The following is a 16,570-nucleotide window of genomic DNA, read 5'->3' on the forward strand; positions in this document are numbered from 1 at the left end:
ATAGCTCTATAAACTGACCTGAGAGTTGAGAAGCTGGGCCCGTTGAATCTGTGTCAGTACTGGACTGACTCCTGGAGGAAATGGTCCACGACACAGAGGCGAGTTCTAGTGGTGGAGGGTGAAGAGCGAGTGGAGTGGGAAGCAAAAAAAAGAAAAAAAGAATGCATTTTCAGTGGCAAAATCAAACAATTCTAACATTAACTACAATAATTTATCCGGTTTTTGTTCATATGCATTTTGTGAACCATGAAATAATGAACCACCATTACCAGTGAGGGATTTTATTAGGGCTGTCAAAGTTAAAGCGTTAATAGATTAATTAATCACAGAAAAATGTCACATTAATCACGTATTAACGCATATTAATCGCACTATTCTTTTTTTTTTATGGTTTAATGGTTACATTGAAGGCTGTGCAGGTCAGTGATGAGGTCAATGCACGGCATTTCTTACGCCTGTTGTTCCAAAATGAGCGGGGTGACTCCAGTTGGTGTACTCGGTGGTAAATTTCGCTTAAAAAAACACCCCGACGGGACTTTGGATAAAACAAAAGTAATTTGCGTTTAATTAATAATTGCTGAATTGCATCCAATTGATATGATGCTGTTACGTTTTGAGCAATACACGCATGCATGCAATTGCGTACATGCATTTAATCAATGTTTGCAAATGACATTCAGATAATAAAATGTGTTGTCAAAATATTACAGTATATTGGATTTATTTTATATTACGCAAATACGCAAGTAATTTAGCTGATTAATCATGATTAATCAAAATTAAAAAGTGCGATTAATCAGATTAAAAATTTTAATCGTTTGACAGCACTAGATTTTAGACTAAATAACGTAACAATTAAGCTTTGTGTGATACAGTGAAAAAAGATGAACGGCAGAAAACCACATCCACACGAGTACTGGGCTTCCACAAAAATTGTACTTTTTCATTGAAGCTACAAATTATTAAGCCCGTTTGTACAGCAGTGTATTTATTAATTGAACATTTAGATCTTTATATTGTGACTGCACTGCACACAGAAAAGTGGAATTTTTTATTTTTAGATTTCGGTGTATTTTAAGACAGGATATTTTTCTGTAATTTGTTTGCATCGTCATTTTGTGCTTTACCCCACTATAAAAAATATATACATTTTATTTGTTTTGAACCTTGTCTGCACTAGACTTAGACCCTGAATGAAAAGTAAAATGTTGGGATGCTTTGATTCAAATTTTCAAAATTAACACATATATATATATATATATATATATATATATATATATAATTGAGAATTTAAATGGCCTTACCCTACCTACCCTACCTATCGTACCCTCTTAATTACAGAGGTATCAGATCAAGATCTGGTATCGGGATATACTCAAAATCAAGTGACACAGACTCACGCACTCTTTCTACTCATATCGGAGGCGACAGAGCAGATGTCAGGGCGGAGTGCCGGTATTGCATTTGCCTTCATATATGTACACAACCCACACACGTTTTGAAAATGTGCTGCAGTTTCACCCCAAGTTGGGGATGTCGCTATGGCTGCTATTGGCTGGGACGCCACAGCGTGGACTTTCCTCACATTTTATGGCCAATTCCACAAGTCGTTTTTAGTTGCCAGAACAAGGAACAAAGCGAAAAAAATGACTGTGTGGAACATTATTTGCTAACTAATCGACCTAGATGGTCTGATTATTCCTTTAATTTTATTGTGGAATACATCAAGAAGTCTGTGGCGTAGGTGATATGTTCGGCCACTAAATTAAAGTCACAGAAACTATCCGGGGATAGCCGAGTACGTCATCACAGTATGTGACTAAACGGATCAATCACGAGCGATGCTACGCCCAATCACAAAGGCGAGGCAAGAATTTGTGACATGTGCGCTGCATGCGTAGCAGAAGCTCATCACGGCGTCCATCACGCGATTGCACGGCGGCAGTTGACACCCGAGCAAACGCAGGAGTATATAAAGCAGGCTTCAGGTGCAAAAACATTTGAGTGAGGCATCCGCATTTGGTATAGTAAGTGATTAACATCCTAAATATATATACACTATAAAAAAAAAAAATTGTTTTAGTTACGTCACAGAAAATGAGTGTGGCATTGAAACCCATCGAGAGAGGTGGGGCGGGGGGGAAACTCACAGCGAAATTGAGCAGAGCGTTGGGTGACAAACGTTCAGGGAAAGGAGGAGGGTATCTGTGCTGGATCGGGGCTCTCACATGAACTGCTGTGGGATGATGAATCTTCACACACACACAAACAGATAGGAAAAAAAAAAAGGCCACTGTTTCAGTGTGGATAAAACATAACAGCAGCTATTAACTAGTACCACGGGATTGTGAAAAGTATGCTAGACTATTTTGACTAATTAAGAATATGTTAACAAAAAATATGAATGTGATGGAGATTTAGTTTAGCTATCTTAAGACAGTAGCTTCCAAATTATCAGATGAATTAGACATCATTTCTGTAAATAAAGCTTTTAGTTGGCTCATACTTGTTCATGTTCCAACAACATGTCTTCTACAAAGACAAAACAAAGAAGAAAAAGATGGAATGAGAATGTATGCACTGGGAGCTGTGATCTACTTCTCACCTGATGATTTAAGGAGTGACCCATTGGTTGTTTCGGCGGTGTCCCAATAGGCACTGCCCTGACCGGAGGGGAGCCAATCACAGGAGAAGAGGAGCGTGGAGGTGGAACCCTTTCTGACAAATCCCGTCCTTCATCATTCCGTCCCTGAGATGGACGTTTTGGAAGTCCCACCTCCTTTATTATTGACATTAACGGACTATCCTGAAAAGGGAGCCAAAAACAAGCACAGGGTATTCAAACCACAATAACAACTAGACTAAGTGCAATTTCTGGAGAAATTGCGTGGGAATGGTGAAAGCTGAATGCTAATAGCTGAATGCTAAGATTTAAATGCATGTGGAATGCTTATGAAGTAAATTGAGAGCTAAATTATGAAATTATGACCTCCTGGTTACTGGACAATGCACTTTAACAACTATGCCACCGAGCAGTGTAAGACACCTGATAATGATGATAGGTTATATGTATGCAAGTGGGCATGGATAATTATACATACAAAAAGTTCAATGTCTGTCCCATTGAAAATGAATGGGGAGAAGTTGATTTTACAAGTTAAATTGTGTAAATATTGTAAGTAATGTGGAACCAGACGATATATACCCCTGGAGGCATGAATTTTTTAAGCTAGTTGAAATTTGAACAGTGTAAATTGGAAGCATTATGTGGGAATTGTTACACGCACGGCAAAAAAGTGTGGAGAATAAAAATCACAATAACATATGTGGGAATGCTTCAGCATTCCCACAATGATAGCACACAGAACCTATGCCAGAGTGCTTTTGAGCACGGGTGTCAAACTCATTTTAGTTCAGGGGCCACAATCACGCCAATTTCATTTCAAGTAGGCCATACCAGTGCATTTTATTTGGGGCTTAATACACTATAAATAACTAAGCAAATTGTTCCTATATTGTTTCAGTGCAAATAAGTACATACTGAAGAATGTTAGCAATATTATTCTGCTGCAAATCATTGCCTTTATTGCACTGGCAGCAAAAATGTAGTGTCAGTGCGGCCTCCAGTCGAAAAAATGAGTAGCAATAGCTAGTTAAAATGAAAAATTGCATTTAATGTGTTCTACATTGGAAAAAAAAAAATCATCCCCAAGGCAATGTTCCGCTCTCACCGTCAAAGCAGCAAATGTCTGCAGCGCATTAAAAAGAAATTCTAACAATGAGCTGTATTTACTCTTTGTATAATCTTCCTATAAAAAAAAAATGAAAACTTTATGTAGCGCATGTGGTTAACAGAGTGGGAAAGAAAAATGTGACAAAAAATAAATAACAGCCTAAATGCAACCCATATTGTGCAACCCATATCAAAATGAATGGGAAACACGGTGACGCCGACTGGCACCAACTACGCACACAACAGGACACCATTCCTACTTTCCTTACAGTTTTAATAGTAGTTTGGGTGCACATTCAGTCGTTCTACTGTAGTTTGAAGCATACATAGATTACACAAACGCTCACACTACTGACGAGACTGCAGGTAACAGTGCAAACCACTCCAATCAGGAAGTCCAAATATGAGCGTAGTTTACAAGCCCCTTAAATAAAACTTCACGCATTTCAGAAACGTTCATGGTTTACTAAATAGCATGTTTTTCATTATATTTGAATGGATGATGTGGGTCCATATTTTACAAATTGTTTTACGACTTAATTATGCTTAAAATGACCTGTTTGATTAACTCATTCACTCCCAGCCATTTTCACAGAAGCAGTCGCGTTCGCTCCCGGCTGTTTTACCGAATTTTGACTGATTTTGCAAGGCCCACAGAATATTGTGTTCTATTGCTATAAAAGCATGTAATCTATCAAAAGAAAGATTAAAGTCTCTTCTTTAATCAGGAAAAAAGTATGTTTCTATCTGTTTCCGTTTTGCAGCAATTAGCATTAGAAGAGAGCTAAGTTTCATCAGTTTTCACAAATCTATTTAAAATTGTAAGTAATTTAGCTTTTTATCTAGATGGCCCTGGTTAATCTCCTTTGCTCTGCTGCCACCTGCTGGCCGTTTGTGTAATAACTACCATTTCTGCAACCATTCTTTGCAGTTGAGAGGCTGCATCAAAGCCTTCTGTATGCTCTAGCATAAAAAAACAAAAACAAAAAAAACGTATAAATACGTCTTTGGGACACTTAGAACATTAAAAAAACAAACGTATTTACACGTTAATGAGTAAGTTAAGAACAAGTAACAAAGTAGGGCCGAATGCAATCGTGTCACATATTTGATATATAAGTGGTGTGAATTTTTTTTGTAACATATCATATCATATATGCATTTCACCGTAGAGACAGTAAATAACGTGAAGTGGCATTTTGAGTCCATTCATATAGATGTTTCTCACCATAGTCCATGGAACAGTCAAGAAGTTTGTGTGAATGCACAGACACACGGAAATTAGAGGGAACATTGTCCCAAGGGTCGGAAGGGACCACCAGACGGGCTGGTTTTGGCTGTGGGCCGTGCATTTGACACATTGCTCTTGAGAGAGTACATTTCTTAAATCAGCAACTCAATATTTACATTTAATATTAGAACATTCAAGGTTGTTAACCTGACTTGGTTTCATGTGTTGCAGAGTGAAACAAAATGTTACATTGTTAACATTTCTCTTTCTAAATTGAATTGAATTGAAATCTAAAATAATGAACTCTTGATAAATTCAAGTCCATATGATACACAAAATTGTTAGTGGTTAAAAATCTGTATTTTAATTTCTTAAATAAAAGCAATATATTGAAAAGAAAAAGAATAAAATGACTCACCTCCATGTGTGTAACTAATCCGGGTGTAACACTGACTGGGCCAAAACCCATACTGTTCTCCCAGATATTGCGCGAGTTCATCTAAGAGCAAGGAGGAAAATAAATAGCGGTAAATAAAATGACCACTACCGTACACAGTTAGCAATAACAGTCTTTTTTTTTTAAACACATTCTATTTCATTTTTTAAACAAAATATAGGAAAATTGGTACATTAAGAAACGTGCCATGTTAAGTTTATAAATTGATATTCTTCCTCTGCTTTAATTTTTCTTAGCCAAGACACAGTGTCCAATTACTGGTGAGCTATTTTTTTATTAATTGAAGGCAATTAACTTCAAAGACGCTGCTGTTTTTTATTTTTTTAGGTACAATGCAAGCTGCAAAAGCAATGTCGATTCTGACGCCTGCCTATCGATTCGTGTATTGTAATGAGGCCCGCAACGACATATTGCCGTATCGATTTTTTGAGCACACCCTTATTTATTATTTTATCAAACACTGAAATATTATATTGTGTTAGAGTAATTTAAAAATATTTAATATCTGACTTGTTATAGTAAGGTGCATTTACTTGATATGCGCATTCACTCCGCAAATGTCTATAAAAAGACCAAAATTTAAAAAAAGACAATCACAGGCACACAGCCAGTATGGGCCGGCCCATGCCTTAATGAGACTTGACCTGACAATAAATGATTAAATGACACATATCAATGTGCTCAGTTTGCATACCCCTGGTTGGGAAACACTGTTCTAGTCTATATGTAAGTAATATTTCTTAAGTAATGTTCTGGTAGTAAATAAAATTAAAAAACACACACACACACACGCACCCACCCCCACACACACACACACGCACATTTCCATTGTTTGCTTCTTCAGAGACCTTTTCTACATGCAGGAGAATATAATGTTCCATATTTTGCAAGTCATAAACGTAAGTGGAGATTTTCACGGAATCATAGCAATGCGACCATTTGCACAATGAGTAACATTTAACACTCACCTGGCCAATGGCACCAGGGACAGAACGAAGTAAATGTTGCTGCTGTTGGTAGGTGAGCATTGGCGAGGGAGGATGGGCTGGAATTGCGCAAGAAAATATCTCAGTCAAGCAGGTTAGTGAAATTGTCTTGGGTGACACTGGAACTGAGAACACACACTTGTATCCCTGTTTTTAGGCCTCACCTGAAATGGAAGGCCCAGGAGGCCGTTGGTGCTGATGGGGCAGCTGGTGGGGGTGTGTTGAATGTGAAATGGGGGAAGGTTGGTGCAAGACTTTGGCCCTTGAGTCATGTCCCAACCTTTGGTTTTGGGGAAAAACAGGCCTCTCTGCTGCCCCGACTCCAGCAATAGCCGGGTCAGCTTCCAGGACTAGTCTTGCTAGCGACTCAGCCAAGCCACCTTCCCTTCTTCCATCTTCCACATCTGATAGTAAATGATAGCAAAACAGCTACAGTCTTTTGCTGACATACAGTGCTTGAATATGTATTTTGTTGGGATTTCATGTGATGGACCAACACAAAGCAGCATGTCATTGTTAAGTAAAATGAAAAGGTTTCACAATTTGAACAGAATATAAATTGGCAAAGTGGGGCGTGCATTATTTGTCTTCAGCCCCGTGCATTCTGATACCCCAAATTACAATCCAGTGCAATCAATTATCTTCGGAAGTCACCTAATTATTAAATAAAGCCCACCTGTGTGGAATTTACTCTCAGTATAAATACAACTGCTCTGTTAAGGGATCAGTGGTGTGTTAAATAATGCTAATGAACAACAGAATCATGGAAACTAAGGAATAGGGATGTCACGGTAAGGACAATATCGTGATATCGCGATATTAAAACTGCCACAATATTGTCGTCGTCATGTTCACAATATTTAAAAGGAACACATTTGTTCAAAAAAAAAAAAGTCATTGATTTCCATTTGTGCAGTTCTAGTACCCTTTAGTGGCAAAGTTTATTAGTGCAATTAATTTTCATTAGGGATGTTTTGGCCTTCTATGTTTAAAATCTATGCTAATTGTCAGATGAAAGGGGAACCTAATTTGCTTGTGAAGCAATCAATGTGTGCTTGCATTAGCAAGTGCCTCAATATTGTTATTAGAGATTGCAGGTGGTTTATATGCATTGCTGTTATGTACAAAAGCACAATATTGTGTCATTGCTGTTATGTACAAAAGCACAATATTGTGTTTTTTTTTTTGTTTGTTTGTTTTTTTAGTATGAGCTCTCTTTTTTACAATATTGTGATCTTTTTTAAATATTGCCAACGCCCCCACAATATCGTGATAATTATGGTATCGGGAACTTCATATCGTGATAATATGGTATCCTGATGTTTTGATATCGTTACATCCTTACTAAGGAACTCACCAAATGGGTTAGGGGTAGAGCCCTTTTCATACCGCATTCAGAAGGGCGCAGCGTACCATCGTCAAGCCTATTCAATAGGCGTTTTTCCACCAACAAGCCCAGGAACATTGAGTTCTGGGTAAAGGGAGTTCTTGGTTGTAAAAGTTCAGCAGGAAATTTAGAATTGTGTTTCCACAGCGTCTTCGAGTTCTCGGTAATTAATTCAAATGCGTTTGATTGAGTCCAGCCGATGTAAAAATAACGGCGCCAAATTTGACCAATCAGCTGTGGCCATTGCAGCCCGCCCCCTCAAAGTTCCAGCCTGGCTCAGTTAGACCCTGCTGATGGAGATAGTACTTGGATGGCCCCTGAGGAATTTAATTACCCTGAAAATTGTTGTTGGTGGAAAAACATGCGAACTGAATTTTACCAAGGTACCTCTATTGTGTACATCAGGGTTCACCAATTCTGGTCCTGGAGGTCTGGAGTCCTGCAGGCTTTAGATGTTTCCACCCACTAGCACACTCAATTCATATAATCGGTTCATCAGCATGTCTGATACCGATCCTGATGTTTAGTATCAGGTGTGTTGGTAGGCGGAAACATCTAAAACCTGCAGGACTCCGGACCTTGAGGACGGGAACTGGTGAAAACTGGTGTATGTGGTGAGGTGCGAGGATTGACGGACAATTGCGGTGCTAGCGGCACAGGGCGACAAGCGGACCTCGAGTTGAAAATATGTTCCATTCAAGAGCAGCGACGCCAAACGCCTCAAATAAGAGAGGAGCTGACAAGCTCATCCAATGACATTTTGGTGGACTCAACTCAACTCAACTCAGAGTGCCTTGCCGTCGCCGCAGAAGTGCTCTTTCCGTGCCACACCGTTCCATCGGCCTCGCGCTTCACCACATAAACGATGAATGGGTTTGCCAACGGCACGCCATGTTCTGATGAATGCATTGTGAAAGTGATTCGACACATCAAATTCCTGCCGAGCCATGAGCCAAACAACGCCACCGTTCCCTTTTCTGCTGATCTGTCTTGTCTTTCTTGCGATGAAAAATGATAGGGCTCTATTTTGCAACACTGAAAGATACATCTTGTGAATAGGCATACTACTTCTTGTCTGAACGAACAAGGTGTTCTACTTCCTCGTGGGTTGTCCATTCAGCACTTCCAAATATGGGCGCGTGCAGTGTGAAGAGGGCTTAAAGTTGTGAAGAGCATTAAAGCTGGGTTATGTTATTAAAAAATATATATATATCCCAACATCTTAAAAGGTAGGTTCCAAAGTATTTCCCTCAAAAATAAATGCTGGATGTATACATATGAAATCTGACTCAATCAACACCTCTGGGCTTCTGTTAATGTGTGGTGGTGATTTTGTCCTTGACCACCACTACTCCCAACTCCCCCGCCTGTATTTTGGACTTTTGCTTTGGTCTGTTCAGGCCGTTTCTGGGTAGACAGCTCAACATTTTCCATCCAGCCAATCAGAGAGGTGAGGGCGTATCACTGTTGGTGGCAGGGCGGCATATCAGCAGAGACTGGAGCAACTGCTCACAAACAAGGGCTGACAGTGCCACAAAAATAAAAAATAAAAAAAAAATAAAAATAAATAAAAATAAAAAATAAAAAGAGGAAATATTCCACTACGAAACTGTACGTTCGAAAACCAGGGTGAATATCGGCTTTGCTTAGAAGCAAAAGTCTTGTTGCTGTTTGTATGTGACCCCACATCGATGTGGAGGTCGGTACCTTGAATTTTTTGGCCTGATTGCAAAGCGCTCAGTATGGCAAAAAACTCATCTTCTGCTAATCACCCTGAACCAGATGACCAGCGTTTGTCAACGGCGGTTTTCTATGGGGAAAGATTTGTCTCCAAATTTTTCACACAAATACATTGGTTTTCTTCACGTGTTTTTGACATCTACAAATACGTCCGTGATTTTCATGTGTTTTTCAGATCCACAAACATATTTGCATAGTTGTGATGTTCACATTTTTCAGATAATTTTACTTTGTGCGTGCATTATTGCGAGTTGAATGTGCATTTGTGGATCGTCGCACATGCACATTTGTATTTTAGACAAACATCGCACGGTTTCAAGAAATTCACACACATACACACACAAGGCCAGTCTAAGGCCCATTCCTCCTCCGTCCATAAGGAGCCAGTGTTGCTGTCTCCACTGAAGAAAACAAGCTGTCTCCCATTTTTTTGTTTAAAATTGGAATTTGAAAAACGGAAAACAAACCCTATCTGATCCTGTATTATGTGTTTATTTTACACAAGTCAGGAAACAAAATACAACCCTAATTTGTTTCCCTTAAGCTTACTGTGCCTCGATAAGAAATTCTTCTTCTACTGTTAAATTTTCTTCTACTCCTAAAGCAGCAGCGGCCACAGGGGTAACAATAAAAAGCAAAACAAGTTCAAGGGAAAGAAATTACGGTCGTACAAGAAATTAAGGTCACAGGCTTATTTCTATTGAGGTTTTATTTTATTTTAACACCTTTTAAGGACCTTTATTTTACTTGACATACTAACCTGACTGATGTATGCCAGAGGAAGAGGAGTGCTGAGGTAATGGGAAGGCTGAGTGAAAGGGAAGATTGCCATAGGTGGACGATGAATCCTCAGCTGCTCCTAAATTTGATTCATCTTTCACCCCCACTCCTAAGCCAAGCCCCTCTCCAAGTTCATCTCGCTCATCAAGCTCAGCAAGGCGCTTATGTTCCTCTTGCCAGTCATCATCTGCAACAAGAAGTAAGCCAAATTAGTGGTTTGATGCTGTGCGTCACCGACACGTCGGTTGCAAATAAAACAAGATTCTTATTTGCAAATATTAGATTTCCAGGGGAGGTTACAGTGAGTGATTTACTGAAAAAGCATAACTAACCTATAGCCCCAGCCCCAAAGGTATCATCGTTAAACTGGTCAATTTCATCTTCTTCTGCTAGTCCGTCATCTTCCTCCTCCAACGTACAGTCTTCATCCAGAGACTGGAAAATAAAGGCAGAGAACGGAATTGAAATTGTATGTTGAAATCAGGTTTAAAACCATATAGGCTCACCATATTGCTGTGTGATCACAGCCGTGGAGTCTATGTTAAACCTTAGTGTTGTCAGTGATAATTATGGGTACTAGGTAATTATTTAAGAGAGCAACAATGAGGTTCCAAATTTATATTTATGCGCAAGAAACAAAAAGGCTACTTTGAGCAGTAGCTACCTGAACTGCATTTCTCAGTATTGTCAGTATTATCATAGTACTGTTGTTTTCAACATAAATAGCTTTTCAGCCACGAAGCTACTTTCATAATCACATAACAACGTTCACAGATGCTTGCTAAACTTTCAATCAATCAATCAATATATCAATCAATCAAATCTGTATTTCTTTAGAACCTTTCATACTTTAAAAGCAACATAAGGTGCTTCACATTTTCAAAAAAAAACACACAAAAAAACGATTCTCTCCCACCCCCTAGTTTAAAAAAAAAATACAAATCATTAATGTATAAAGCATGGCTGCAGAGGCAAATAAATATATCTCTTCTGTTTTATATCCTGTATTACGTAGCTATCGTCTGGCTCCCGTCTTAGGTGAAATATTATTTGTGCTTTTTTATTGTATCTACAAAAAAAATATCTTCTCTACTTAAATAATTATTTTGATTCTTTATTATTTTAATTACCTAAATACTTTTGATATTTACTTAATTAAAAAAATAAATAAAGCTAAATTCATTAGGACAATGTCCACATCTGTAATTACAATGTATTTTTAATACACATACAATTCAGTAAAGTTAATAATAACAGTGCTGTCTCTGCATATTACATTGACAGTATAAAGCGTGAATACCCAAAGATGTAAGAAGGATTCCGTGTTTATTTATACCCCAATAGTACAAAAACACAGGGGGGAAAAAAAAATTATTTTAAAGAATCCACCCAACGGAAGCAGCTTTAGTGTAGTTTAGCTACTTTTGTCAATTTATTGCACTTTAGCATTTCTCTGGCGGGTAGCATTAGCTAACATGAAGTTCAGGATTCAAATGTGAGAGATAATTATTTGTATTGTGGACAAAACTGCCAGTAATATAAAACTAGGGGTTAAACAAGGGGTCTGCAACGACTTGATCACGACGATCTCCGTGTGTTAAAACGCAGACTAAAAGATGCGTCCAGTGAATGCGTCCAGTATTTTACTTACAAGATCATGGCTTGCCTATTACATGAGAACAATGTACACATAAACTGTGTGAATCTAAACATTGTCTTCGGTAGTCTGTCACTACACCGGTAACTGGACAACCCATTAGCAACAATGCTAATCCTGACGTTGTCTCGCATTACGCACGACCTACAATTTTATTCCTGGATGTGACCGACGACGTCGGCATTCATTACAGACAATAATGACATAGAGAGGGTGCGTAACCATATGATTTCGGGGAAAAAGCGGACTGCATGTAAAGGCAGCGCTGCGCTGTTCTGCTCTTCTCTTCCTCCTGCGGCTTATTACAGCAGGCAAGCAGGCTGCTTCACAGGCCGCCAATGTGGCAGTCGCAAGATTCCGCATAAAACTCGCATACATCTTGCATATGCCACTGGTGTTCCCTTTTACAACTTCCGAAACACTTCCGAAACACGGTATTCAGTATTGGGCGTGAAAATACTCACCTGAAATCGAAACATCTATCCTTAAATTTGAGGGTAGTACGCGCATCAACAGTGGAACGGCGCGCGAGTGACGCACTCGTTACGTTCACGTGAACGTGCGTTTAGAAATGACGTGAACGAGCACGCATTCAGACTGACACGGGTACGCGCCATTTGATTATTTTTTGTTTGTTTGTTTTGTTTGTTTGTACTGATTTGATTTGCTGGACTGGTGGACCAACAACAATTAAAGTATAACTGTAATGCCACTTCCAAAAATAACTATCTGTCCCAGAGGGAAAGTAGGGGTTGACTGTTACTAAGGGGCTGAGAAGATTATTTATATATTTATAAGACATTAAAATACAAAATAAAAATGAATTGTCGATAAATGTGATTGACTGTTCCTGTTTGTCTCGTGTGCCCTTGATTTCTGACAAGACTATAGCACCCCCGTGCCTTCCCTGCTTCCAGAAGATACCTTTTGGTTATCAGGTCGACGTATGAAAACGTCTTAATAGGTCAATATTGGCGAGTAATGCAATGTTTTGTTTTGTTTTTTGTTTTGTTTTTTTGTTGGGTTCCTAATCACTACTTTTGTTTGCTTGGGCAGGACATAGAAAAGTACATGAATCATGTAGTATGGCGAATTACATGTTGAACGATAGATGGCAGTATTGGCAAGTTGTTTTTATTTTTCCCCTTTGCTTTATTAATTCAAAAAAACAACATCCAATTCAAACAGAGTACACAAAACAGAATATTGGCAAGTGGTGTTAGTAAAGTAACCAAATTCTATGACAGGCCCACTGATTTGTATATTTCTGGATAGCCGATAGTCGCAGTCAAACATATATTGGAGGATCTTTATTTTGAAATGCAACATCAGATCTTAATGAAACTTCCTGAGTGCAGTCCTGGGATAGCATTGTGTCTGCCAGTCACAAGTGGAATAGTAACGTCATACAGTAACAGAGAGGTTTATGGTGCATGACTGTGTAGCACGTTTGCCTCCCAGTGCTGAGGATGCCTGATTAAGTCCAGGCTCGGCCTTCCTGGGTGGAGTTTGCATGTTCTCCCCGTGCCAGTGTGGGTCTTCTACTCCGGTCTCCTCCCACATTCCAAAGACATGCATGGCAGGTTAATTGGGCGCTCCGAATTGTCCCTTGGTGTGCTTGTGAGTGTGGATGGTTGTTCAAGTGGCAACCAGTTCAGGGTGTACCCCGCCTACTGCTCGAAGCCAGCTGGGATAGGCTCCAGCACCCCGCGACCCTTGTGAGGAATAAGTGGTTAAATTAAGAAAATTGATCAATGTCATTGGTTATAGAGTTGATCAGGTTGTTGTGGCCTATGAATGTTGGTCCACTCCTCAATGGCTCTGCGACGTTGCTGGTTATTTGCAGGAACTGTAACATGCTGTTGAAAACACAAATCAACGTTAATTGGACTGTGCCAGAGATTGTCTACAGATCCTTGCAAAATGGGCCCTTGCATTATCATGCTGCACCATGAGGTGATGGTTGTGCATGAATGACACAACCTCAAGATCTCGTCATGGTATCCCAGTGCATAAAAATGCATCTGTATTAATTCCCCATAACGTCCCATGACCACACCTCCACCATGGGCCACTCGATACACATTGTCAGCAAACCGGCTCACCCACATGACACCACACATCCTGTCTGCTCTGTTCGGTGAAAACATCTCTCCAATGTGCCATACACCATCGAATGCAAGCATTCACCTACTCAAGTCGGTTACGACGGCGAACTGAAGTCAAGCAGATCAAGACCCTGGTGAGAAAACGAGCATGCAGATGAGCTTCCCTGAGATAGTTTCTGACAGTTTGTGCAGAATTTCTTTGATTATGCAAACTGATTGTTTGCAGCAGCTGTCTGGGTGGCTGGCCTCAGATGATCTTTGAGGTGAACATGGTCCTGGGCTGGTATGATGGCTACACATGGTCTCGGTTGTGAGGCCATTTGGATGTACTGTAATAGTGTGAAACGCCTTTGGCGATGGCTTGTGGTAGAGAAAAGAACATTCAATTGATGGGCAACAGTAGTGGTGAACATTTCCGTAGTCAGAATTGCCAATTGCACGCTCCCTCAAAACTTGCGGACTCTGTGGCATTTTCCTGTGTGATAAAACTGTACATTTCAAAGTGACTTTTTATTGTGGACAGCCTAAGGCACATCGGTGCAATAAACATGCTGTCTAATCAGCATTTTGATGTTCAACACCTGGGAGGTGGGACCTCGAAAAAGGAAAAATGCTCAGTAACAGATGTAGACAGATTTGTAAACAATATTTGAGGGAAATTACTTTTTGTGTGCGTAGAAAAAGTTGAAGATTTTTTAGTCCGTCTTACGAAAAACGGGAGCAAAAACAGTGCCGTGTTTATACGTTTGCTAAACGTACACAAGTACATACAAGAAACTGTTAGGGTTGTGTGTGTGTTGGATCCCAAAAAGAAGACCACAAATCGTGTTTAGAAGGCAATAAAAGGGGTTTTAATAATAACACAGGGCGCAAGGACAAAAATCCAAGGAATACCAAACTAAAACACAAAAGTTCAGTAAAACAGAAAGCGCATGGAGAAAAACACGTAGTAACAAAAAATCCAAAAGTACAACTAAGAAAATCTGGAGCAAAATACTAATAAAGAACTCGCAATAGGGCTAAACCACTACAAACAGGCCGAATAAAACTAGGACGAGAGCAAAGCAATAACAGGGCAATACTTAGCAAATCTAGGGATCAGCGTCGTTGGCAGCAAGCAAGTTAGTTTTAGTTTAGTTTATTCATTTTTTCCTTTCGGACACATTACAGTTTACATCAATCACATCACATCATTTGCAACATTGACGTCCGAAAGAAGGGCTGACGGGTAGAAGCCGAAGCTTATTCGAGACCCGTCCCCATCGACCCATTACTATAACGCATCAATCATATACATTATTTAGAATAGACATTAATTTTTATCGTTATCCATCCCATACTATCCCAGACACTGCTCGCTCAGTTCATCTTGAATGTCCGTGTGTAGATTGTGGCTAGTCCCAGTCATTTAGAACTGGTGAGTCGGTCCCCAGACGCCACCAGCAAGCCCACCCCGCCAGGCGAGCAGCCAAGGCAAGCGCAATTCTTCTCTTTCACCAGTAGGGTCTTCGCTGACCTCGGATCAGCTTTCACACATGTGCTTTCCAGAAGAGTAGATCGGCTTGCATTCGGCCCATTGCTTTCAAGCAATTTCAGCACTCGATTCTGGTCAGGTAGCACCACTGGTTGCTAGCATGTTGTGGATCTGATGACTCCTGTGCGCTGCCCAGCCTAGCTCACCCAGCAGAGCGGCCCACGCCAGCTGCATTCCAGGAACCAGACCACCAACCCCCATTTTGCGTATTGACAGCAGATTCATTGGAGCCACAATACAGCCTTATCATGTAGCCTTGACTGTTACAACAAATGTCCAAACGGAATTCGAGCCAGACAATATTTAGATTCAAACGGGAACAGCAATACATGTTATCAATGCAGGTGTATAAACAAGAGTTAGCCTTGGCAAAGTCAGCAAATAATCATATACAACTCCAGCTTTGGGTAATTAGTGATGTTGATGTTGTTGTTGTTGTTGTGATATTGTGAATTACTGTTGTCTCTCAAGCACTGCCAATTCCTCAGCTCCTTTCACGATTCGTGTTTTTAGTTGACCAGAGTTATCTTTAGTTTGAATAAAAATTCGGCAGTCTTTTGTCCACGTGCTTTCGATAAGTCCATTCTTTCTCATTTGTCGTGCCTTTTTGGCGATGTCAGCATTTCGTTTGGTGAGATTTTCGTTTATGTAGACATGTTTCCCACGAAGCTTGTGGCGGTCTCTCAGAAGAGCAATCTTTTTCTTTCTGTCAACAAACCTGATCAGAACTGCCGGTGGTCGTGTCCCTCCAGTTGGAAGCGAAAAGCACATCTGAATGTGCGCAGGATCAACAGTTAATCCCAAATCTCTGAGTTGAAGTGTCACTTGCTGTTCCACAGTCTCGTTCCCTGAATATTGGTCAGAATCTTCCGTGCTCGTGCTAGCCGCAGCTCTCAAAGGGCCACGGCGCGGCTTGATCTTGATACCGGTGACTATCACATCGTTGATACGAAGATT

The 16,570-nt window shown here is 40.0% G+C and overlaps 1 protein-coding gene across 1 annotated transcript in view; it reads right to left on the reverse strand.

Moving 5' to 3' along the window:
* Positions 1-12,559, reverse strand: part of patl1 (PAT1 homolog 1, processing body mRNA decay factor) — a 29,972-nt gene extending 17,413 nt beyond the window's left edge. The window contains exons 1-9 of the mRNA XM_077525161.1: positions 12,436-12,559; positions 10,647-10,749; positions 10,295-10,501; positions 6,572-6,811; positions 6,390-6,466; positions 5,383-5,463; positions 2,606-2,806; positions 2,151-2,252; positions 19-105 (exon numbers count right to left, since the gene is read on the reverse strand). Of these exons, the coding sequence (XP_077381287.1) occupies positions 19-105; positions 2,151-2,252; positions 2,606-2,806; positions 5,383-5,463; positions 6,390-6,466; positions 6,572-6,811; positions 10,295-10,501; positions 10,647-10,749; positions 12,436-12,450 (1,113 nt within the window). The 5' untranslated portion in view covers positions 12,451-12,559. The remainder of the gene's footprint in view (positions 1-18; positions 106-2,150; positions 2,253-2,605; positions 2,807-5,382; positions 5,464-6,389; positions 6,467-6,571; positions 6,812-10,294; positions 10,502-10,646; positions 10,750-12,435) is intronic.
* Between the last annotated feature and the right edge of the window lie 4,011 nt (positions 12,560-16,570).

Source organism: Festucalex cinctus, chromosome 6 (genome assembly GCF_051991245.1).
Source record: "Festucalex cinctus isolate MCC-2025b chromosome 6, RoL_Fcin_1.0, whole genome shotgun sequence".
Taxonomy (NCBI): Eukaryota; Metazoa; Chordata; class Actinopteri; order Syngnathiformes; family Syngnathidae; genus Festucalex; species Festucalex cinctus.